The sequence below is a fragment of the Gambusia affinis genome, linkage group LG16, assembly GCF_019740435.1.
Source record: "Gambusia affinis linkage group LG16, SWU_Gaff_1.0, whole genome shotgun sequence".
Taxonomy (NCBI): domain Eukaryota; kingdom Metazoa; phylum Chordata; class Actinopteri; order Cyprinodontiformes; family Poeciliidae; genus Gambusia; species Gambusia affinis.
This window is the reverse complement of record NC_057883.1, coordinates 8,152,260-8,177,928: the sequence shown is the minus strand read 5'-3', so window position 1 is coordinate 8,177,928 and position 25,669 is coordinate 8,152,260. Positions and strand designations below refer to the sequence as shown.

The following is a 25,669-nucleotide window of genomic DNA, read 5'->3' as shown; positions in this document are numbered from 1 at the left end:
TGTGTTGGAATAAAACTCAAAATTTGAATTTTTGGTTGGACAGTTTTACTAAGCGCTGGGGAGAGAAATGCATCTGAAACTGTAGAAAGAGTCAAAGCAGCCGACTGTTCCTGGGTATTAGTTTTAAACTTTATTCTCAAAATGTATCCGGACGTTTTCTCTCAACATCGTTGTATATTTTATATAGCTGGAGAGAGAGTACAAAATGCAGATTAAAAACCACTGAACACAAATGGCACGGAGATGAGGAGTGGGTGGAGGTGAGAGTAGACATGTCACATTCGTATTATAGATATGGTGACCAATAAAAAAAAAAACCCAACTCATACAATGCTAGTCATTCAAACCATTTTCGGGTGTTTTTTTTTTTTTTTTTTAGTACAAATTTAACATTATGCTCACTGTTTGAGAAGACTTCACTTGATCAGTTCGTCCTAAATGTAGGTCATTAAAACTCGAGGTAAACGGTCTCGCTTAACTTTCTAAACGTGGCTTTTATTGAGGTCACTTGAGTTAAACTGTGGCTCGGGGTGAAGAGCCTGTAGTACGAGGCAGGATAGCAGTGTGAGAAATGCATCAGTGCCAACACACTGACTCCCATGGCCTGTATACTGTAGCTTTCTTGTTTGCTTGTGTTGATGGTTTTGCCTCATTATGCAGTGTTTTACCGTGTAGTTACATTCACATCATAAATACTCCCAGCTTCATACCGCTGCTGTATGACCCACACCCAGTCCTCTTTAAGTCTTTTATTCTAATCATATCTAAGGAAGCGACAGCCACTGGTTTAGATTCTGGCTTGTTCTAGTTTGACTCTTTATTTGCTGATTGTCTGTTTGCATCGAGTAAATGAAATCTAGCCAGTGAGATGACGGGTGTTTCATAAAGAGTGGCTTTTATTGATTTGAGTTAAATTTTTTTTTTTTTTTTTTTTTTTTACAATTTGTATCATAAAATGTTAATAAGCATAAAGGCTTTTTTTATTCCAACTCTGAAGTTTCCTTTTAAATTAGATCAGTTTTTAAAATGATTATTACGAAATCCTGGGTAAACTAAAAAAAAAACGACGCAACCCATATGACATGATGCTGCCACTTTTGTATTTTGAATACTCTTGATAAAAAAAAAAAAAAGAAGAGAAGCGCAATGAGTTCTTCTCTCCTTTAGGCTGTGGACGGCTGGCAGCTCCCACCGACTTATTCATTTGTTTTCCTTTAGCTTCTTTTAGTCGGCGTGCTTTGCCTTCATAAAACCAGGCCTCACAGAAAGCTACCAGGACGTAGCCAGACATGCAGGTTCTTTAGTGTTTTTAGTCCAAGCTTCATCCAGATGTTCATAGAAGCCCGAGCCTTTCACAAGTCAGTTTGAAGGCTTTTTTATTTTATTTTATTTTTTCACTAGAAATCCTGCAGATGTGAGCCACCTTTATGAAACACCCCACAGATGGAAGAGTGCTAACAGAACTCATTTCATTAGTGCGACTGTGAGTTGGTGACAAATAAGGCATGTCAAGTTGGTCTTGCTTCAGGAATATCTTGATAGCACCATGTCAAACTAATGTACAACATACTCCATGCATCTGCAGATATATCGTGTATACATGTCAATGAATACATATGAAAGTCAGAGTTTGTTACACAAGTGTTGAATATATTTGAAATTCGGGAGAAAAAAACCCCAAAACTATCAGAGATGAGTTGAGAGTAAAGCCTGTACGTTAGACGGTACTCTCAACCCACATGACCGCTACTATCACTTAAAAAAAAACAACCTAAAACGAAATAAAAATCTCTTCACTCCGATTCTTCCCGCTGCATAGAGCGTTTAGTTTGCATAACTGCAATTACACCTGCAGTGTGTGCGCGCCGTTCTGCACTGCGCCACGCGTTCCTCATCTCCAAACCTTTTCCCACTGCGTTTTACAAAGCTCCTCTCAAACATCGTGTATTTCACTCTGCGTCGGTACGAAGCGTTTAGTGCTCTGAACTCAAACAGCACAGTATTACAGTTCACAACCATTTTATAAGGCAAATTGATGAAAATACCTTAATGTCCTATATGGCTTTGTCAAAGCATGCCTAAACAAAGTACAAAAAAATACTGAAGCTGAACTAAGAAAAAAAAAATTAAAAATGAAAGTTTTACAAGCAATCTTTGGTTGAGTGTGAAGCATTCCTGTGCTTTTAATTTACTCTTTCACCTTAGCATTTCTAAATACAAATAAAAAGGGATTTTATAATCATAGGCTTGCTTAAATACAGGCAATAGTGATGGCTTTCAACCTAAACTACACTATTTGTCACAAAAAATCATATAAAAAAAACAGAGAAGAAGAAAGAAATAGGGTGATAAAAAGCTTGCTCCTACTGGTCGTACACAAATACTACTTCCTCTTTCCAGGTTGCCTAGGCTACTGCCTCTCCAGGCGGCTCTCCTTTTTCTTTTTTCTCTTGTTCATTCACTTCTTCTTGGCAAAGCGGCTGAACTTCTTCTCCTTGTCTTTCTTGGCAGAGCCGGGCTCAGGCAGGGCAGCTGAGGAGGAGGGAGCGGTGGGTAGGCTGTGGGTTTTGGACCCCGAGGGGCCCGGGGCCTCCTCCGCTGCCAGGGTCTGAACGGCCTTCTCCATGGCCTGGCTCCAGAGCTGGAGCTCCTCCTGGAATACCATAAAAAATAAATTAAAATAAACACACATGGAGTTGGCTTAGGAAGGGAATTCCCCCTCCCAGAGAGGCAGCGTGTGGTTTTTGTGTCTTGTAGTTTTGACTGGTTTAGCTTAGCAGGCGGAGACGCTCGTGTTTGTGTGCCAAGCTTAGCGTCAGAGATTGTTAATGCTTAATCCCTGAAGGCTGACTGTCATGTGGTTCAGAGAATACATGTGAAAGTTAGACATTATTTTTATCAGCAGTTTGGAAACATACCTCGTCTTTGCACTGGAACAGATACTCGCTGCCATCTCCAAGACTGCGAAAGGGGGCAAAAAAAAAAAAAAAGCCATTTAATGAAACGCTTTCTATTTACCTACGAACGTTGTTCCGTGCAAACACATCTGTGGAACTTCCGTCGTATCGCTGCATCCTGTTTCGTAAGTCTCGGTCACTTTATGATTATGATTACGACAAGCGGTCACGTGTCCGTAGTCATACGGTAAACTTTATGGCTGCAAAAGTTTGTGCACACATTGAACCTTTTCACGTTTTGTCACATTTTAACCACAAACTTCACCGTATTTTGTTGGGATTTCATGTCACAGGATTGTTCTCTAGCAGACTTTTTTTTTTTATTGTTATTATTTATTTTATTTATTTATTCATTTGTTTGATTTACAGTTTAAAATGAGCGTGTCGCCTACTGACATAAATAAAAGCTTTGAATGAAAAGGAGTAGTTAGAGGAAAATAAATGTTCTACAGTCTCTCCATTCTCTCAAAGGTCAGTGTACTACACCATAAGGATCTAAGCTTCAATCAACCATCCATGTCAGTTCTGCAGCCAGAAGAATAGAAAACAGCCAGATTTATTCTCAGATTAAATTACACGTTAATCTGTGTTGGTCTTTCTCGAGGTTTTTGGTTCTAGCATGACAAAGTCCCCTCAGAAAGTTCAAAAGGTGGGAATACTTTTGCATGCGTGTTTAATTATTTCTGAAGGTAAAGTCCACAGCAACAGCTCAGTAATTAAACCTTTTCTTTACATTTATGAGTCCAGTAATCCTGGCCTCAGGCAGGTGGGACGGCTCGCAGTCCCTCCCTGGAGCCAGCTGCATCGTCAAGCTTTATTTGACATTTGATAAGAATCCCCTCCAGCTCCAAAATGTCACCAGAATAACGCTCATGAATTACGGCCCTTCAGCCGGTATTCAATGCAGAGGTTCTTAAGTTTAACGACGTTTTTGTACACGCTATTATATTTTTAGACTGACAAGCTTTAGCTCGTGTTTTCCGAAGTGGTTCATTCTGGGGATTTCGTGTGTTAGTCTGATGAATTCCTCGTCCTGGGTTTTCCCTTTATTCGACGGCGCCACGATATTTGCATCCAGAATTTCGGGATGTTTTGTTGGAGCCGTGCCGTCTTCTTCCCCGTCACTGGCTGTCACACAGACCCCCCCCGCCGCAGAGTGTCTTCAGCCCCCGCTTTGAAAAGTAGAGAAAGCGTTTCTGTCTAACTGTGTTCCTCTTTCCCTTCAAGCGTGTTCTTTACAGCGCACGTCTCACTTTCTGACTTCATCTGTCTCGGTCTCGTTTATTCGCCACCGCTCCTCGTTCGGATTCTCCTCTCTGTCTAACAGAAAAGGCATTTTAATTGATGTTTATTTTATTAAGCGAGAGTGTTTTGCAATTATAGCTTTCTCTGCTGAGAGGAGCCCAATGTTGTTGAGCGATACCACAGAAAATTAAGGAGAAACCAAGCATCTTAAAAATTCATTTGTTTCTCAAGGTAGAATTTTTTTGGAACCATTTACAAATTTTTCTGCTCAGTGAAGAGTAACCCGTTTTAAGTTTGACCAGAATCTCTCATAATGTCTGGTGACGGTTGCTTGTCATCAAAGACAACCTAAGGAAATGCAAAATGTCCTTTTCAAATGATTTCATTTATTAGTGAAAGAGCTAATGGCACGTGCAAAGTGATCATGCTAAAAGGCTCCAAGCCTAGCATCTGAACTGAGTTTAAGTCCTGACTTTGACTAGGCCAATACAAAACATCCATTTTTTTGTTTTGTTTTTTTAGCCATTCAGAGGTAGACTTACAGGTCTGAGTCCAGCAGAATAACCAAATTGAGTTTAAGGTCATGAATGTTTGACTCTCGGCATGACGCTCTCTTCCTCTAGCTGTCTGTAGCTTTTGTGTTCGGTGTAACAAGTTGCACATGTTGTAAAGTGTTCCTCTCAATCCACAGGATACCGATTTTGCCCGGTGTGACAAAGTGGTTCAGTTTCTGTTCACCACTTGTCCCTCACTCTTATTTCTAATTCACATACTTTCTACAGTTGGTCATAATGTTTAAATTTAAACATTACTTTGCAACATTGCTTCACTTATTACCACGGGTTTGTTTGTGTTAGCATTATGTTGCAGTTTCCATCTATTTATGTGTAGGTTAAAGCTACTACTTCAGGAGTATGGGAGCAGTGTTTCCTGCTTTAACGGTTGGATGATGTCATTGATTACCTTGCTGGGTTCTACCAATTAGAGGGTTTTCTTTGGAGTATTGCTTTGTTTGTTTTTCTTTAAAGTAACTTTTTGAGTTATTCTGTATTACATGGTTTATTTTGCAGACCATTTTATCATGTAGATGAGTTTGTAAATTAGATTAATAATTTTATTCTTGCTTCTCTGTTTAGATTTTGTTTGTTTTTTTTAACCTGTTTAATTGTGGCTTGGTCTGCTCAAGTGCAGGTGTGTTGCCAATTGGCTATAAAAACAGTGGGGTTGTCAGAATCAAAAGTAACAAATAAAAGTCATCAGAAGAATCTGGAACTAGTGGCTGATGATGTTTTGTTTTTTTTTTGTTCACCTTACTGATCCTTGACCACACCACTTTACATCTGGTATCGTTTTTTGTTTTGTTTTTTATTATTGTTCAATGACGAACTCTGACCTCAACTGAGACAAGAGAGGCTTGCGGTGCTTTAGATGAAATTTGGTTCCTTTTTCCCAAAAAATGTAGTGTTTTAGTTAAATCGCGATTTATCAGGGCAGCGATGACTTTTCTACACAGAACCAGGCTGGCTTTCTCCAACAAAAACATAAGGAACCTATAAGGAGATAAAAAAGAAATACCTGTTCACAGCACTGTGTATACTAGGGCTGATCTGTTTGATGGGGACAGTAATTGAAAACAACAGGTAGTGCTGTCACACAGAGTTAAAGTTTAGGATTGTTTCTCAGCTGGAAGGTGAAGGGTAAAGGCAGTGACTTTCACCAGAGACTGAATGTCTGCTGGTTGCTTCAGAAACGTCTGAAGGATGTGAAATCCTCCAGAAGCTGCCACGACTGTCTTATTTCAATAAAAAAAAAAAAAATACTATGTCAGAGAACTTTAGATAGGATAGAAATGATATGTGACAGCTTTAACCCAACATTATTATTATTTTTTTTTATCAAATCCCATCTGAATACTGTAATAAGTATTTACTTGAATATAAGCCATTTCGAGGAAACGGGAGATTGACACATTTCTTACCGCAGCTTTGCTACATTCTTCTTTTTCTTGTAGTTGGTGAGGATCTCCCAGGTGGCGTTGCCGAGGGGCAGGGGGTCCTCACCGTGAAACGTCACTCCATGACCAAAGCTTTTGGCGTCCTTGTATGCTGAGAGCTGACCCAGCTTCAGTACGCAGTACAAGTTGTTCCAGGACCTGAAAGTAAAAGAGACGAAGGCAGGAGCAATGAAGAACCTGACGGGATTATTTCAGGCTGTAACACAGAGTTATAGTTTTGCGGATGTTCGACCAGGGAAACTGGCTCGTTAAAAGTTTCTCTGTAGTTGAAAGGTTGAGAACATAGACATGCGGATCTTCAGATCTCCTTCGGCTCCTTTATTAGTGAACTGAAAATGGATTTTATGTTTTATTTATTTTTTATGACGCCAGATTGCAGGACGTTTTGACCTGTTCATTCTTTCTTGAGAAACCTAAACCATCAGAGCCCAGACATTTTCTCTGACGTGCAGCCGTTGATTTTGTCTCTTCTCTATCATTTAAAGGGACAATGCAGACTTTCACTGAACTATTTCCAACATAATTGGATGTAATTCTTGCGTTTTTGACAAGCTATTTATTATTCATGTATTCATATTTATGAACAAATGTGGCTCTCGCTGTGCCAGCCCGTAATCGGATGCTGGATCCACACCTAATGAGGGATGAAACCTTTTGACAAAACACTAACATCCCGACATGTTACGTGTTGCATATCCCTTTAAATTACTTTGTTCTTTCTACACACAGTAGGCATGTTTCAGTACCATCTATTGAAATGTACAGTTCCAATTAGAGGCATGAACTCATTATTGCCATCACTAGTATATTTTGCCCCTTTAATGATGCATTTGAAATGTTATTTCTGCACTGTGGGATGCTTATGCAACATTCAGCTACGTTAATGGGTAAACAAGATTTGAATTATTGCCAGTTTTCTCTAATCCACACTTGAAACCCCACATGCAGGATCACCACCACAAATATTTGGAGAAATGTCTTTCTTGTGATGTTGCAGAGAAATCTCAGACTATTTGCTGCTCTCAGCAATTCTCTGGAATGCTTCTGGCTGGGTTTTTGAAAAAAAAAAACAACAACGTCATATCAGAAATGGTAAATTTAATCTAAATCAGTTGGAGTACCTGCAGGAATCCAGCTTTTATGCATAACCCTGTTTTATTTTTTTAACAGAGCTGAAATCGGGGCTATTTTAGAAGGCTAACATTAGCCTCCTTTAGCTATTCTGAAACCAGTTTTGACCATCTAACTTTTAATTTGAGATGGAAAATTTGAAAGACGTTTTAATGATTTATTCACTTTATGACATGATGCACCACCAGCACTGGCAGGAGAACAGGCCCTCAGCATGATGCTGACATTACATTTCAAAACTGCCAACTTCAGCCATACTGAAAGTTTCTCAACTGTTGTCTACATTGAAGCTGAGTTGATGTCGGGAAACCCAATCACGCTGTCAAGACGCTCCCGAGGAGCACTGAACCAATTATTAGTGGAGGTGTCGTATCTATTTAAGCTTTGAGAAAATCTCCCAAAAAATGCAAACAAGTCCAATGTTGTGTGATCATTTTACATAGAAAAATTATACTTTTTAAAAAAAAATTTATTTTAAGTCAAGACGTGTTATTGATGCTCATGATGAGGGTGTGGTGATGTAGGATTTCTTGGCGGTGCCCGACCTGTTAGAAGCCTTCTTTCCGGAGCCTTCCACGTCATGTTTGCGGCAGAGCATGCCCTCCTGCAGCACTGCCTGCGACCTCTGGGTCTCTAAGGGCATGGTGGCCGCCCTCTCTGGTTCTCTGGGAGTCACAACCGACACAGAGGGCTCCAGCTCCAGAGAGGCGCTCTCTCTCATTTCTGACACCATCGGCATCGTGGAGTCACCAGCAGTTCCATCCAGCTGACCTGAGCTGGGCTCCATCGCACCAGACTGTAGCAGGAAACAATACTTTAAATTTTAATGCATAACTAGATTATTTTTTTTATCCAACAAAAAAAAGGTATAAGTAAAGAGGAGTCTATTTAAAAATAGTTATTAAAATAGGTAATGGAAATAAGGGGCTGTATTACTAACCAGGGTTTGTTCCTCAATAGTGTAGAGTTGTGAAGATTCTTCTACGAAGCCTGTGTCGTCTCTCCTGAGCAGAAAAAAAGAAAACGGAGAAAGAGAAACACTGTGTTCTTATTATTAGTTTTAAGGTGTATTCAGCAGATCCACCAGAAAGAACAAAACCAACATTGCTTTAGAAGTTACACGCTTTCACGTAGAGGTAAAAAAAAAAAAATGTTAGTAGTTTTGAGTGCTTCTATACACACTTGATGGTTTCAATATGCTTTTACCTGCTTTCTTTATCTGAGCGCTGCTCGTCTTTAATGAATTGCTCAATCTCCTGTTGCTGTTTCCTCACTTCCAGCAACTCCAACTGCAACACAGCAACTTGTTGGTATCTTCACTGACAACACCTTAAATAACAGAACTATTTCTGAAGCTGTTTTATTTTTTTCTTTATTTACACCAAGACCACTGTGGAAATATCTGCTTTAGGCTTTAGATTGTGCAGTAAGTGGCAAACAAAAACATAAAATTTCAACACGAAAAATAAGAAAAGAAACACTGGCTGAATTCATCCTTAGCTTTTCAGCCGCAGAATAAGTGTGTAATGTTTCTAAAAACAAACTGCGTAAGTGTTGTCCAGGAACTTTGCGTACCGTAGTGAGGCGCTCCAGTGCTGAGAAGCGTTCCTCCCATGTGGCAGTGGATTTCTCAAAGGCTTCATGCCTCTTGAGGAGTTTCTCGACCTCGTCCACGCTCTGGCCCAGGTCCCTGCTGGTCACGTAGGGCTCCTGAGCGATGAGCCAGGCCTCTGCCACCGAAGCGTCTCGTGCAAATTGACACACCTCCAGCACTGAGAGCATTAGAGGGAATAGTTTTATGGCTCGCTTTTTGATAAAGCGGATACTCATGCTGCTCCATCATTAAGTCAGGGATCGGGGGAATGCATTACTCACAGAGTCGGAGCCAGTCCCATCTGTCATCCCATTTGAACATCATTTCCTGCCTTTTCTCCATCAGCTGAACCAGCTTCTCTTTGATCTGACACAAAATGTTATACAGTCTCAGTTACATATCAGCCTTATAAAAAAAAAAACTCACCACAAGATTTCCTATTATACTCTAAGAATTAGCATTGTGAAGTAATTAACTGAAAACTCAATTCAGGCAGGGGTCAATTGCTTATTTAAATTTCTTTTGCCTTTATCCATTTCTAATTAGTGTTTGCTTTTCAAGCCTCCCTGATGAACGTAGGAAGACTTAAATTATTTTTTTTCTTTTTCAGGCAACCCAGTTTGTTTGGGGATAATTGTTCCGAGAAAAGTAATTAAATCTAACGCAAACAGCAGAAAAGGAGCCGCATTTAAGCACATTCTTACTTCAGCAGAGTCTCGGTGCTTGCGTGTCAGCATGGACTTGCCGAGGTCAATGCAGTCCGTGAACTTGGCGCTCCTGGTTTCAATTTCTGAACGGATCCCCTGGTGGTACTTCTGCAGCAGCTCCACTGAGGAGACATCCCTAATGAAAGAGAAGGAGAGGGTTGAAAGTAGAAACAGGAGCGAATAATGCATGAAACCTTTCTACCTCTGTTGGTAGGAAAAGGAACTGCACACACAATACTTCTGATCTGTGCAAATGTGCTTTATCTAATTAATTGCTTTCTGAAACTGCTGCACCTTTGATAAACTATGCATAAATGCCTGGGGTTAGTTAAACCTTTGTTGCACTTTATTCCACATTTGACTCACAAAAACTAGAGTGAATAACCAAATACAGAACTAAAGAGTGCAAATATGATAACAAAAGCTGAATTTTTAAAATGAAGAAAAGAGAGCCAAACTTTTTAAGTGTTTTTCTACATTTCACTAATGGTGTTCTGCTTACATACAAAAAAAAAAAAACACATCCAAAAGAAAAACAAACTTTCTTTAACAAGTCATGGCTGCTACGTTATGCGTGGTTTGAAAGGTGCACACCTGGGTTTCTCCTGAGTCTCTATCTGCTGGATGATGCTCTCCATCCAGGCCATCAGGTCTCGCACCATGCTGAAGAAGCGGAACTTCTCGGCCGTGTCCACCAGCTCCGCCCGCCGGCCGTCAGAGGCGTCCAGCAGGCCCTTCCAGGCCTCTACGACCTCCCTCTCCATGGCCTGGATGGCGTCCTGTTTGTCCCCTGCATACTGAGCTCGCAGTCTCAAGGCCGTCTCCTGGAACTGTTGCACCTAGAGAAAGGACACAGCAGTTAATAATGGCCTCATTCATGTAATTGTAATGAGTCATGATAGTCAAAGATACAGTAGTGATGAAAGGTTTACATAAGCTCATCATGGGCATGATTATCATGTTAATTTATGATGAGGCAACCTTCATGGCATTTTAAAAGCAAGTTTTGATTTATTGCGGGTTTTTTTTGCTGTTTTTTTTTTGTCTAAAGTATACATAGATGCTTAAATATTTGCGTACACTCCCACAAATATCTAGATGAATAGTACGGACTAAACGTTTAAAGATACTCCACATGTTTTCTAATAGTGCTGAAGTGTGGATCATTTCAGAATCCTAGTATTTCCCTGTTTCCTTTGTTTAGACCAGTTGTAACCCATGTTGTCCTGCTGTATAACACAGTATTGTGCCTGAGTTTTAACCGTCACACTTCACTTTCTGTAAAACTTAAACTCAAGAACATTGTTGTTAGACACGATGGTGGCAGCAACATGCTGTGGGGCTTCTTGATGGTTGATGAAATAACGTAGGAGAAGGGCAGCCTTCAAAATGATTAGTGCACATAAAATTCTCATCGGTCCTGTATTTCCAATGCTTGTTGCTTTGTGGCTATTGATAATGTACCCTTCAGAGGTTTTACTGTGCTAATAAGCCAGTTATTAAAAGTTTAACAAATAAAATATTGCTGCCAGACTTTGCCTATCTATCTGCTCTGTCATCATTTCAACCAAAATAAGAGCTGAAAGACACTCGGAAACATTTTACTTTCTTATCATTGATAAAAATAGATTGGACCTCCATAATTACATTTAAAAAATTTGTGTAAGTTGCATCGTTTTCTTGCTTAAGAAAAACAAATAAAAGAAACCCTGCCTCTTAAACAATAACCTCTAACCTTCCAGAGATGCAGACATATTACAGCACTCTCTGGCCGTATCAGATACAAATCATCAAAGTGCGCCTCTCGGCCGCCGCCTGCTGTGTTCCTTCAGAGCAAAGAGCCGCTCTCTTGTGTTCTACCTGTTTGCCCAGGGCGGTGATGTCTCTCTCAAAAGCGGCGTGCATCCTGTGGAAGGACTCGGCTTTGCTGAAATCGTCTCCCACGTCCTCTGGCAGCTCTTTCTGCTTCTCGTGAATCTGCGTCACCAGCTCCTTTCCATCATCAAAGTACCTTCAAGAAGAACGGGCTCTTAGTATCACTGCATTCATCATGACATCTGTGAGATGTAGGGACCGTGTTAATGTTTTTCAACTACGCTATTGCATGCAGACTGAGCCTGAAAATAATTGTAGTTATCGCTTAATCTATGGATTATGCTGACAATTAATTCATTAATCAGATATAAAAAGATCACTGTAAGAGTGAAATAGAGCATATTTACAAAGTTTTATATTTTATCTTTACTGCAAAATGTATATATTTGATATAAGTTTGACTTAGTTACTGCTCTGAGTGTGTTATTCATTTAGTAAACAACATTTTATTTGTACTCAGTATACCACTGTTAACCATTAATCAATTACTTAATTAGGTGATGATTATTTTAGTAATCGATTCATCACGATCAATCTGATTAATTGTTTCAATCCCACAACAAACGTTTTCTGCTTTGACGGCATTCCTCTTATGTATTCATTTCATGTTACAATACAACCACAAACGTCTGAGTATCTTGTTGGAAGGTAGTAAGATGTCTTCTACGTACTTGAGGAGATCGTAAGATGCCGTGAGGAGCTGAGATCGCGTGTCGATGAGCTCCAGCAGATCGGCCCAGCTCTCGTTTATGCCGTCCTTCCACTCTGCCAGGGTGGCTGCCTCGCTGTGGCCCGTTTCAATCAGCTCATCTATAGTCTGGTTGACCATGTCCACCCGATCCTGACCTATCATCCCCGTGTCCCGCGCAAACTCTCTGAATTTATCCCTCAGAAGCTGAGGAGCAAACAAAACAATTATCACTAGAAACCTTCCTTAAAGACAGAGACAATCACACTTAACAGAAATGTTTCACATTTTGGGTTATTTTTCCCTCAATTTCTGCTTATGATACCGTGACGTGGTCCAGGTCCTGTCCCATCTCCTGCGAGGACGCCACAACGTCTTTCTCTGCAATCCAGTGTTCCAGGTCCTCCACCTCTCTGCTCAGCAGGAAGTGATGGTAGGTGTGGTTCAGTTTCTTCCTGCGGTCCTCTGCCAGCTCCTTCAGGCCTGCGTACTGCTTATCTACCTGACCCTGCCGCCTTATGATCTCCTCCCTGAAAGATAATAAAGGCAGAAGGTGGAAGGAAATTAGGTTGAGAGACTTAAAAACCAGGTCAAAAGATCACAATTTGGTTAACTCATTAAGACACACATTTACATGCTTGTCACTCCTGTCATCTGACTGGGATAGAGTAAATTAGGACCAATATACAGAATTAAGGCACGCACCCGCCGGGATGGTCCTCTGCAAGCATCTTCTGCGCACGATCGGAAAGCTTCTGAATGGAGGCGGCGTAGTCGTCTACTGCCTGTTTCAGGATCAGGTGGCGCTTCAGCATCAGCATGGCACTCTGCTCATCCTGGAGGGCGAGAGGAAACAGGAGGATGGTGAAGAAAAAGACGGGAGACGAGCGCACCCATCAAAGCAAAACAAATTACTTCAAAATTAGCTCTCCGTAGAGGGAGCCACTTTAAAAAAAAAAAAAAAGTGGATCCTCTTAATTGAAGAGAACCCAAACCATGTAATCATGTTGATAAATTAATTACTTGGCATTTGAACAGACTGATATGCCTTTACTTTGATTAGGATAATAAGATCAAAATTTTAAACATGTTTGGAAACTTCCCTGAGCTAATCAGGCCCCTTCTCTTGTCTCTCTTACACACACACACGCACGCACAGAGCGTGCCTTCCACTACTAACCTTCGCCTTTTCATCCGCAATCATGTAGAGCTCCTGCTCTCCTATCCAGGCCTCGGCCTCATCAGCATCGTTGTAATACTGCTGGGCCAAGTTGGAGCCGCTCAGCCTCTCTCGCCGTTTGGCCATCTCGTCCTGCAGCCGGGCCCACGCTTCCTCCAGCTCCTGCATCTGGTCTCCGATTCGCTCCGCCTCCGGCCTGTCCTCCGCGCTGGCCGCAGCCGCCATCCGCCTGCCTCGCTCCAGCACTTCGTCGACACGAGGTTGGTGGCCCTCGATCTCCCTCTGCAGCGTCTGGTGGAAAGAAAGAAAGACAGACCGCAAATGTACGTCGTTTCACTGGAAACCAATACTGTGAGTTCACTCAGACAGAAACAGGAAAGCCAGTGGAGCCAAAAGAACTGAAAATCCCAGCAGCTTTCGGTGGCTGGAAAAAGAATATACATTGTTTTCTTTGCACAGTCAAACTTTTTGAACTCAGTATCTGAAGGGCACCAGCTTGCACAACTTGTAAATTAAAAAAAAAACATTAATATTTACAAATTGTGTTACTTAGTGGACCACAAACTTCTATGTAATATTTTAGGACATGTGACAAACCAACACAAAGCAGTGCATGAATGCAAAGCAGAAGGAAAATTGTGGTGAATATAAGCTGTAAGGTTTGCCTCTGACCTGGAAAAGTAACACTGAAAACGTAGTGGTGACAGTATCATGCTGGGAATGGTTTTTTCATCACAGAGAGAGAAATTGGTCAGAGCAGATGAGAGAACAGCTAAACGTAACTACAAGACAAGGATGAACTCTGGAAATTTTAGAGCATAAACTCCTTAGGAAAGCAGTTTGTCAAAAAAGTCAACAAGTCTGACTTTTTTACCCCATAACTTATTGTTTCTGACTCATTTTGGTGCTAGAAGTTTACAGGGTAGCATAAGTAAAGATATTTGTTGTAAATTTGAGTTAAACTTTGCTAAAACTTTATGCAAATTGAAATTAACAATTTATGTCTTCAAAATATTTCTAAAAATGGAAAATACTTTACAACAGGGGTTTTCAAAGTATGAAAGGGTGAGCCCCCCTTCAAGGAGCTTAATGCCTGCTGCGCCTCCCCCCCCCACCCCCCCGAGGGGGGTGGAGTTCTAAAAACTCCACCTTCAGCCCTGCTCTGGCCAAAACCAGTGATGTCATAGTTACTTTGAAAAAGTAACTTTAATCGGACTACTGATCACTCCTTGAAAAAGTAACTTAGTTATATTACTGACTACTTGACTTGGAAAGTAACTAAGTTACTTTCCAAGTCAAGTAGTAACTAACTGCAGGAAAGTAACTTTTTAGTTACTTTCAGCAGCTGCTAACAACAACGCTCTGCCTCCTGTGAAAATCACATTGAGCTTTGCCAATACTTAATTGTAAGTTATTTTATAATGGTAACATCAACAATGTGTCTCCACTGATAAGGTTGAACTGAAAAGGAGATTGTACAAAAAATAAAAAACATGAGTAATTTGTGTGGTCCACTGTTGTCTGGAAAACTCAAAGAAGGATTTAAAGCCCCCCTCCCCCCAGCCTCCAGATTCTGCGTTACGCCCTTGAGTTTGATGTCGCAGCGCACAGAGCTCCTCCTGCAGCTCCACAGCTCAGATGGCTGCGACACTTACCGTAATATTAATAATTATAACGATGCTAACTTGCCATTATAACTATTGCCAACTACGGACACGTTTATTCGTGGCTGTTTTCACGTTTATTGCGCTGTTTATATTGGTCTCGATGTTTGCAGTTTTCTGGAGCGCAACGCGAAGCTCGATGTCATTGAGGTAATAAATTAAGTTGACATTTACAAAGACACAGCGGGACGGATCATCCGGGAAATGATGAACAGGGAGAGACGGAGTAAAACTACCTTAATGACGGACAAATTCTGGAATTTATTGTGAGTCTCTGCTTATTTCCAAGCCCAAATGAGCAACTTCACGTTCAAAAACGAGCCCAAAAAGGCGCAACCCGCCGCTCATTAAATCTGCAAGCAACTTTAAAAAAATGAAGCCCAAAGCCGCTTTTAATAATCGGACTTGTCGACAGAAACTCAAAATAGTTCCAGTTTTTCCACCAACAAAACGCGCATCTCCCTCCATTGTTTACATTTCTGTCGCATAGAGACGTCGGTCACTCGACAAGACACGTAGAGGAAATACGATTAAATAACAAAAGAAGATAGTAACGCAGTAACGCAAAAATGATTTTAATAAGTAACTGTAGTCTGACTACTGGATTTGAAATAGCAACGCGTTAGATTACTCATTACTGAAAAAAGTGGTCCGACGTCAGTAACGTTACTGACATCACTGGCCAAAACATCCTCTAAGGGGGGAAACATTTCCACTGATCCCCGCTCCACACGCGCACCCCACAGTACCAACTTTTTCCTAAATCCACAGAGTCGATCGTGTGCGTAAAAGACGTTTCTCTCACATCAGTAGACAGCAAGCAGATAGCTTTTCCGGTTTATTTTTTTTCCCTCGCACCGCGCCTCCCCTAAAGTGCTCTGGCGCCCCCCCGGGGAGGCGCGCCTCACACTTTGAAAACCGCCGCTTTACAACATTGACAAACAGAAAACTGACAGTAAGAAATTTACTTTTTTAGGTTGAGTGGATAAATGAAATTTCTAGTATTTATTTAGGAAACCTGATAATTAATCTTTTGTTAAGGTTGAAATTGTCTTTGCAGCAAAAGTGGTTCTTCAGATGATAAAAATTGCTGAGCTTTGTTGACATGAAATTGTGATACAATGTATTTCAATTCAATTCAAAAATTCTTACATTTAACTTATACTTCATTTTTTAAATAATCATAAAACTTAAAATAATATAAAATTAAGTTTGTTGTTGTAAGACAATAAAATGTAGAAAGGTTTTGCCTTTTGCAAGGCGCTGAATGGAAATAAAAAATTTGAAGGGCGCTGTTTTCCAGAATTGACTGATAAACGAGTAAATAAACTAGGACAAAGCAGTTTACACCAAAACGAATGCCGACAGACAGATTCGTACCTGGTTCTTTTTTAACAGCATCTGCACAGTTTGAAGATTGTTGCCGTGCTCCTGTGACATTGCCAGGGGCATCCTCTCCTCAATCCAGAGCTGAAAGACACAAAAGGAAAAAGGGGAAAAAAGATTGTGATGATAAGAGCACAAAGCAGAAACAGAGTCTGAAAAGTTGCTTCATAGATCTCTGATGTGCACCAAATATTAAAAACATTATCTCCACAGCTGTCTTCTTTACATGAATTTATTGCTCCTTCACAAAGTAAATCAGACATGATGCCTTGATTTTGCTATAAGCTGAAGCACTAAACAACAAAAGGAGAGCAGATTTTAAAAAATATATCTTAAAGACCAAACATTTCTTTAAAATTTTTTTTAAGTGATCAGGTTCCTTAGATGCGTTAAGCTACCTCAGTGCATCTGGATACCTTCAGAGGGGACTTAAAAGTCCTGACAAGTTAGGATCGTATCCTCATTATTCAAATTCTCCGTTATCAATCATTTTGTGAGAGCAAGGCGCTTTGACTCGTCCATTCCCTGTGAAATGAGATCCGCACTTACAAGCTCATCAGCCAGGTCTCTGTAGAACTGATGGACAGCTTTGGCAGCCTCCAGCTTGCCTCGGCGCTGGGACAGCGGCGTGAGGAGCTGCTGGAAGTCGCTCTGCAGGGCTTGCTGCTCGGCCTCCAGCTCCGGCTGGTCCTCCCTGGCTCCTCCGTGCTTCCTGACAGCCTCCTGGAGCTCGTCCAGCTCTCGCGCCCGGTCACGAACTTGGTTCTCCGTCGTCTGGCATGGGAAAAACGGTGATGGGAGGAAAAAAAAAAAAAGATGAATAGCCTTTCAAGAGCCTAATCAAGATGCAGTGGAGGGTGAATTCACCAAAAGTAAGTGCTGCCTTTTAAGCGTGAAACTAAGCTTACCCACAGCTCTTATAAATGTTCTTGTATAAATTCATGAAACAGTTTTACTAAAGGCAATTTATTTAGTACAATTTGTGTTTTAGCTTGACCCTTGGGACAAATATATTTTGTCTAAAAGGAATAGGCATTGTTGTTTGTTTGTTTTGTTTTTAAAAGCAAACAATAAGAAACAGATTAAAAGTAAGGCTTAAACTGAACAGTATTCTCCAGATTGTGCGATTTTAAATGGGACATGCTACAAAACTCCAAAAAGAAAAAACTAATAACACAAAAAGAGCAAAAAAAAATTCTGAGGAATATACACACCTGGTGCTTTTTCAGCAGAATATTGGCATTTGTGAGATCTTTTACATCCTCATCTCCGCTCTGCAACTGCTGCTGAAGCTCGGCCAGCCACTTCTTCATATCAGCCAGGCTCTGGTCGAAAAGTTCTGAGCGATTGGCATCAAACAACAGCCGGTCCTTCTCCTGAGTTGTGGACTCCAGTTTGTCCCAGAGCTCATGAAGCTGGGCCAGGCGCTCCCTCACAACGGGCTCAAACTCAGGCTTGGATTCCATGAGCTCCTGACCTTCCTGCAAAAACAAAACAAGTTTATTTGTCTCTGTAGATAAATAAAACCGTTTAATTAAAAACCAATTAAAAAACACGAGGCCTTTACTGACCTGATCTACTTTATTGAGCCAGTCCTTATTGGAGGCCAACTCCGCCATGAAAGCCTGATGTTTGAGCCACTTGCTGTGCAGGTTTCTGGCCTCGTCATATGAGGTATCCTGAGCTGTCAGCATCTTTTCATTGATCCACACAGTCAGCTGAGGCATGGCGACAAATAAAGAACATTATGCATTAATAATGCATCTTCTGAAAGAAATAATCCTGGTCCTAAGTAATGAAGATGAGTTATATTTATTATACAGCCCTCTGCACTGAACCCCATTGAAAATCTCCTGTTTATTCCACCACATGTTGATTTCTGAACTCTTCTTGAGTTAAAACATTAGTATTGTTGTTTCTAAATGAATATGAACTTGTTCTCTTTGGATTATTTGAGGTCTGAAAGCACTGCATCTTTTTAGTTTTTTTGACCATTTCTCATTTTCTACAAATAAATACTAAATCTTTGCTTGAAATCTTGTAGTTAGGTTGTCAGTAGTTCATAGAATAAAAGAACAATGTTCATTTTCCTCAAACATATACCTATAGGAAGTAAAATCAGAGAAATTGATCATTTTAAGTGATCTCTTGTTTTTCTCCAGAGCTGTAAATTATTATGACCAAATGTAACTGGAAGGGTAACGTCAACAGTATAGTAATAACAACCAAATAATAGCCTAGTAACAGTAAGGACAAAGAAAGCAAACTCACAGCTAATGAATAAGATATTATACGATCTTTTTCAAAGACTATATTGAACTCACATCTTGAGTGTTTTGCAGAAAGTGCTGAAGGTCACGGTTATCTCTCAGCTTTTCAGACACCTCCGCAGCTCGTCTCTTATTCTTGCTTTGCCTGAAGAGCGAACACAAAAGCAAAGTTATACCATACATTAATAACAGCTTCAGACAGAGTTGGCCTTTTCTCCTCTGCCTAACAAATCTCTCTGTGACATAATTCGGACTGCACACTATAGACAAATCCACCAGATCTCCCTCTCCACTGACAAAAAGTCATGTCTTTCTTCACTTCGCCGAAAAGAAAAGCTCTCTCTGTTAAAGATCAATGTCCATTATTGCAGGTGCCTGTCTATCAAGCTGAGTATTGGGAGAGAAGGTGATAGCTTCAATGCCCTTTCTAAAGCTAATAATGCAGAGGCTAGAAAAAAAACATTTTCACAAAGCAAATCTCTAAAGGAAATGAGAGGGTATTTCTGAGAAAGCTTACATTTTCAGCCTAAAATTAAAACTTTGGAAAAATGTGTTAATCTCTTACATTTCAGTCTCACTAATTCATAGAACAATTCATCAGTATATAACATTTATGAAGCAGAAATACCAATTGTAATTGCACTGTAAATTTTGTTTTTCGCGCACCCTAGCAACATGTTCACAAAATGAGGCTAAAGAACATGTTGCACTTGTAACTATTTGTGCATTTTCCACCACATTTTAAGAGAAAGACTGCTGCTGGACTTTGAGTTTGCGGTTGGTGACAAACCCAGACTGAAATTTCTTCTTCAGGCAATATGTGTAAATCTTTCCAATCACAAATTTGAAAGTTATAACTTCTGGGAACCAGTATGTGTGAATATCCTTTGTTATTGTTTTTAAAGTATAGCAACCTGAAAAGGTCAAGATCTTGCCACAGCTGTTTTAAAAGTCAAGACAGATACTTGGAAAAATAGATATATTCTGACCTGGTACATGTAATGAAAGGTTGTGACTGACCTTCACACCACAAAACAAATTAAACTACATATAACATAAATTCTTGTTGGGTTTCACGACATCTTAAAGGATTTATTGAATGTGTTTGCACTCAAATCCAAATACTAAATAACATTTTTATTGAAGACGAAAAAGTAAACAAAAACCTCTGTTTGTTCCTCTCGTTGGCTACATTAGCACTCTGATTGGTACTCTGGGCAAGCCCCTCTTTCTGTAGCATGTCAACTAATCAAATGCAAGGTGTAATCTGAAATTCTGGACAAGGATAAAGTGAAGACAGGAAGGGTGTGTAGTCATCACACAGCTTCTCACTGACTGGACAGCAGAACTGACTTATTTCCCTGTTTTTGGAGAACAAATTGTTGATTTTAGACATCACAGCTTGAATTCACATTATCATATGAAATATTAATTTCTATATCTGTAAAGTTAGTAACAGTGAGTCCAACCTATGATCTCAGCCTCAACTACATTACTCGTGTTGGACCATTTGAAAAATTTATTTGCCCAGCCCAGCTGTAGAGATTAAATCATACATTGTCATCTCACAAACTCAAGTCAAACAAAAACAAAACACAACCTGTCCTGCACTGAGTCCATTTTCTCCTGGACTTTGGGAGAGTACAAGTTGTTACTGTCCACCAATCGCTGTCCGCCCTGCAGGGCCCCATCAATCTTATCTTCGTTGGCTTCCATCGTGCTGACGAAGTCTTCGTGCTTCTTCAAAGCCTTTTCTGCCCCTGCCAACGTGTCAGGCTTGTCTATGTGGGCCAGCGTGTACTCCTGCAATAAAATAGACATCATGGAATTAAGAAAAAAACGCTGAGAACATGAAAACGGACTGTCCAGAAACCGATAATCTGCTGACTGAGTTACATGATAAATGTGCAGCGTTGGAACTGATAGTGCTGCATTCTTCCACTCAACATTCTTGCAGAATTCCTGCAGCATTGCTGACACCAGGTTTTCAGGCTGTTTTTGACTTAGTCCAAAAGATATCATCAGGAGAAGTTTACCTGATTATTTAGGATGGCCTCTACAGCTTTGCCGTCCCTCAAGAACTGCTGGAAGCCTAAACCCTGGTCCAGGAAATTTCTGCGACTGTCCCACATCTTCTGGAGCTCATACCAGCCACGGTCCAGCCCATTTAGCCTCTGCTCCAGCTGCTGGTACTGAGGATCATCTTCCTGACCTTGAGTGACCTGAGCTCCTGTGTCCCTCACACGGTGATAGTCCTCTTCGTGGTTGTTTATGTCTTCTCGCACAGCGTTGTGACGGCTGAGCAATTCTTCGGCCTCCTGCAGTGAGGTGGGCATCTCCTCAGATGCCACAGCTTTCTGGGTTTTGAATAGCCAGGACTGGAAGTCATCCATGTCTTGCAGGAAAGTCTGTAACTTACTGACCTCACCTAGAGAGTCCTCCCTGTCCTTTAGGGTCTTTCTAAGTCTATCCCAGGCCGTGTCGAGCTCTGCCCTGCGGGCTAAGATATCTGCTGCGTTCTCCGGGTGGTCCTGGGCCAGCTGGTTTGCCTCTTCGTTAAGGAAGGTGAGCTTGGCCTCAATAGCTGCTAAATCTCTCTCCATGCCAAACAGTTTCCTCTGGATTGTCATGACGGCTGCCAGGTCATTGCCCAGATCCTGTGTGGACTCAATCACCCGTGTCTTTTCTTTGATCCAGGTTTCTGTCTCGTCACACTCCAACCCATAGTTGTGTAGACTAACAGCAGAATCAACTCTCCTTTTCTTGTCCTCCACCATAGCCTTGAATGCTTCCCATCTAGAAAGAAATAATTCATTAAAAGCTTAATTCACTAAGATTAATTTCATCATTTATATGCTAAGAAAAATGAAATACGCTATTCTAAGGATATTTAATTTTCTTATCTGAGAGCAATGACCTAAAACACAGGAATTTAGTAAAGGAACAATTTTATTTAGAAAAACAAGATGAAATTTATTCATTTAAAAATCTAAGGATAATCTTTACTCTCCACTGGGTTGAGAGTAAAGATTATATTATTGTTTACTTATTACTTATAAAACGTATGCTGACAAAATGATGAATTTAATGTCTCAACATCACTGTAGTTGTAGTTGAAAGTACTATTAATGAGATGTCAAGTAAAATCCCCACCTGTTGCTGCATACTGCCAGTAAGGCAATATTATAAAAAACAGTAATTTTTTTTTAATTATTTTTTGTGGTGCTGGTGACCATACGTGACTATATTTGACTAAAACCGGGTAGAGGGATAAAGGGGGACAAAATGCAAAGATGCCAAGTTTGAAATTGGATTCTCAGACGACTCAGTTATGAACTGCGACACTAAGGATCGTCCCTCACAGAAAATCTTTCTTAAAAATGGTATTTTTAAGTGGGTCTCTGTGTTCCCTGTGATGGACTGGCAACCCCTCCAGGATGTACCTCTTATTCAGTCTTGTCTGGCATTCCTTGATCTCTTTGGTGCGAGGGTGTCTGCTCTCCTCAAGCTGTTTTGCAGCTTTGTTGACGTCATCTACTCTTGACTGAACGTTCACCATTTCTTGAGCTAGAGCGCTTAATCTGCAAATAAGAAAATTGTTAGTTAGAATAACAGTAGTAGTCAATGTGGTGCAGAAAATTCCAGCCAATTAGTTCAGTTTAGATGAATGATCTCTAATGGCATCTTCTTGCTGGTCTACCTGTTCTGTACCACTTCCAAGTCCTCCAGGTTCTCAGGAACCTCTAAATCCACCAGCCATGTCTCCTTCATGCTCATCCAGAGCTCACAAGCATCTGTCTCACTGAAGATGGTGTACAGAGCCATGGTGTCATCCAGTTTCTTCTGCCTCAGGTCAGCCAGGGTCAGGAGCTCCATGTAAAGGTCCTTGATGTCTTTTAGACGTCTATGAATGTCAGGGGTGTTTTGTAGCTCCTCTGGCAGAGCGCTGGCCTGCTTGGACAGCGCATCAATGGTGGCTCCATTCTTGATGGCTTCATTTCTCAAGTTGTTCTGGTTTTTCAGTAGTCGCTGAGTCGTGTACTCATCGTGACCGACGTCGTCGCTGCTCATCTGCCTCTTGGCATCCAGCAGCCAGCCTTTAAGTTCGTCAGCATCACCCTGGAACTGGAAGAATGTCTGGGTGTCCCGAAGGTTCTGCTTTCGAAATGCAGCCAGGTCCTCCAGCTGCTGCCACTGCCTCCTGATGTCATCCATGCACTCCTGGATCTTTGGAGAGCCAAAGTGGTTGGCCTGGATCATCTTATCCCCTTCAGCCAAGACCTGCTGCAGGTTGCTGCGGCGAGCTCTGAGCTCGTCTTCGAAGGCGCTGTGCTTGCTCTGGAGAACCAGCACGCTCGTCAGGTCCTTGCCGTAATCCAGAGAGAAGAAAAGCTGCTCTTTCTCTCTAATCCAGCTCTCCAGCTCCGCCACCTCCCACAGGAAGTTCCAGAAGCGGCGGGACTGCTCCAGCCGAGCTCTCCTCTGTGCGGCCAGGGTGCAAAGCTCCTGGTAGCAAAGGTTGAGGTGCTGCACCCTGTCTCGAATCACTTGAGGATCACATGGCTTATAGCCTGGAAAGAGAAAGAATGTCAACAATATAAGTTGTTAATAGCTATTAGGACATGTTGTTAGTTCGTATTTTTTATCTTCTTGGAGGTTTGTCTCTTTACCTAAGGATTACATCCCACTGCAAACTAAATAGATTGTTAAAATATATTTGATATAAAATATTTAAACTATGGTTATATATTTATTAATAGTAGAATAATTAGAAGACCTGAGAACAAGATTAACCCTAACTCTACCCTAACACAACATTCACATCTGCAATATATTCTGCTTCATTTGAAATTTCTAATCAATGCATCACGTTTAATGTTTATTTTGGTTTTTTTAAGTTTCCCAGAGGAGCAATGAGTGTGTTCCACTTACTATCTCCGTTTGCAAACTTCAGAGCAGCAGCACTGGCACTCTGCACCCTCTCTGCCTGCAGGGCGATGTCGTTCTCTAGCAGAGCGTGTTTTTGAAGCAAGTCCTCCACCTCTAACAAGTGTTTCCCAAAGTCAGGAGAGAGCAGTCGTGCCTGAGGAGAGGCTTTTGAATTAGGTTTCATCATGAAATGTTAATGTTTCTTTCAAGTCAGTACACATGATTTTTACCTTCATTTCATCCATCCAGCTGATGATGTAGAGCATCTCCTGGAAGATCCTCTGCAGGGTGAGGTTCATATCCAGACGCCCTCTGCGGGACCTCAGCAGCTCTTGCAAGTAGTCCCACAGTCGCAGGATGTTGTCTTTTCGCACGTCGATCCGCTTGGCGTCGTGGTATCGCTCAGACTCCAGCTCCTTGGAGATGTTCACCAGCGCCTGAACGCGCTCCTCGTATGCGGTGATGTCTGTCTCGATGGCGTCGTGCTTCTTCTTAGCTGCTTCCACGGCTGGCAGGTCGTAACCAAAGTTATCCTGAGGAGCGTGTGCAGAGTCAATGTTGAGTTGTGTTTACGTTTTATGTGTGGCTCAGTTCAACAGGCTTTGACATAACCTAATAATGAATTTTCACAGGGATCAGCTATTTTTTCATATCTCTATATGTTTTAACCTCAACCTGTTTTTGAAGCTTAAATAAAACAGAAACACACTTAAAACCAGCTCTCGGTTTACAGGAGTCGACTGACCTGAGCCACTAGCCTTTGGTTCTCCAGGAGCCACGTTTCCCTCATGGCCGCCTTCCTGTCGAATCTTCGCGCCATCTGTTCCAGCTTCTCCTGCCGGATCAGCTCGTCCCTCAGGACCAGTTCCCGCTCGTGCTCCGCCCTTTCCAGACGCTCCCAGGCCTGCGATGGGGATGATGAGAAGCATCCTGAGTCTTTGTAGTGTTTGCGAGCCTCGTCGTTTTAGCATCGACAGCACTGGGATGTGTGAGGTGTTTAAAAAATTTAGATGCTCCCTTCTGCTTGATCTCATCCTGGATGAGAAACTCTGATGTTTAAAGAATATCCTGACAATGTAGAATGGATGTGTGCTAATTACACTTATACCCTACTCAACAGAATGGATGTGTGCTGAGACAGATCTGTGTATTTTGATGTACACCATGGAAACGTATCCATACCCCATAAACATTATTATGACTAGAAACCTGAATGTGTTTTACAGGAATGTTATGTGCTCATCATCCTTATTATCAAGCATGGTGGTGGCAGCCTGAGTACAAATGTGTACCACACTCTTGTTGTTTTATAAGTGGTGCTGCATAGGATGACTCAAAATCAAGTTATGGTTGCCCTGATGAACTTGACAGGCCCAACCTCTTTAGTCAGATATAGGAAATAACATTTAGCAGAAAATACTTCTGAGAAAGGGGAAAACTTGTCAATAATTATCTACATTTTTAGGGTTTTACTTAATTTTGTCAATTTTTTGTATTTATACCAATGTCACTTTTTCTTTGTCAGATTCAAATGCTTTAATGCTTTTAAGACTTAAAACAGCATAATTAAAGTTTTGAAATAAAGTTGGATTTTGACTCTGGGATCCCACATTTAGATTTAAAGAGGCTCCCCATTTTGACCACTTCACTAAACCCTTTCTGGAGTCCCTGGTTTTAATTTGTAAAAAAAAAAAAAAATTGAGACCATGTGTCATTTTTACATCTACTTCACAATTATGTAAGAACTTGTCTCTGTGTTATGTAAAATCCTTTTTACGAAAGAGTAAATTGTTGAGGTTGAAATATGACAACCTGTGAAAATGTTCAAAAGCTACAAAATATGTTTGCAAAGCACTCTAAAGGTCACATGTCATAGTCAGTATTTTATGCCTGGTGAACAATAGAATATTGGTAGAGCATCAATGCATTATTCAAAATATTTTATCACAGTGAAAACAGTTCTTTTATTAGCCCCTGTATTTTTTTTTTACTTCCAAACACAGTGAAACTTTCATTGAGAGATCTGTGT

The 25,669-nt window shown here is 40.9% G+C and overlaps 1 protein-coding gene across 3 annotated transcripts in view; it reads right to left on the bottom strand.

The window, feature by feature from the left end:
• Positions 1-107: 107 nt before the first annotated feature.
• sptb (spectrin, beta, erythrocytic) overlaps positions 108-25,669 on the bottom strand; it is a 48,481-nt gene continuing 22,919 nt past the window's right edge. For all 3 annotated transcript variants that reach the window (XM_044142184.1, XM_044142185.1, XM_044142183.1), the window contains 27 exons: positions 24,386-24,544; positions 23,871-24,173; positions 23,644-23,794; positions 22,412-23,282; positions 22,155-22,292; positions 20,748-21,507; positions 20,312-20,514; positions 18,766-18,856; positions 18,013-18,159; positions 17,656-17,922; positions 16,991-17,215; positions 16,436-16,525; positions 13,392-13,682; positions 12,917-13,047; positions 12,537-12,741; positions 12,195-12,418; positions 11,509-11,659; positions 10,243-10,487; positions 9,646-9,784; positions 9,223-9,307; positions 8,923-9,119; positions 8,554-8,636; positions 8,288-8,351; positions 7,893-8,143; positions 6,181-6,354; positions 2,919-2,961; positions 108-2,653 (listed from right to left, as the gene is read on the bottom strand). In XM_044142184.1, the coding sequence (XP_043998119.1) occupies positions 2,459-2,653; positions 2,919-2,961; positions 6,181-6,354; positions 7,893-8,143; positions 8,288-8,351; positions 8,554-8,636; positions 8,923-9,119; positions 9,223-9,307; positions 9,646-9,784; positions 10,243-10,487; positions 11,509-11,659; positions 12,195-12,418; positions 12,537-12,741; positions 12,917-13,047; positions 13,392-13,682; positions 16,436-16,525; positions 16,991-17,215; positions 17,656-17,922; positions 18,013-18,159; positions 18,766-18,856; positions 20,312-20,514; positions 20,748-21,507; positions 22,155-22,292; positions 22,412-23,282; positions 23,644-23,794; positions 23,871-24,173; positions 24,386-24,544 (5,883 nt within the window). In that variant the 3' untranslated portion in view covers positions 108-2,458. The remainder of the gene's footprint in view (positions 2,654-2,918; positions 2,962-6,180; positions 6,355-7,892; positions 8,144-8,287; positions 8,352-8,553; positions 8,637-8,922; positions 9,120-9,222; positions 9,308-9,645; positions 9,785-10,242; positions 10,488-11,508; positions 11,660-12,194; positions 12,419-12,536; positions 12,742-12,916; positions 13,048-13,391; positions 13,683-16,435; positions 16,526-16,990; positions 17,216-17,655; positions 17,923-18,012; positions 18,160-18,765; positions 18,857-20,311; positions 20,515-20,747; positions 21,508-22,154; positions 22,293-22,411; positions 23,283-23,643; positions 23,795-23,870; positions 24,174-24,385; positions 24,545-25,669) is intronic.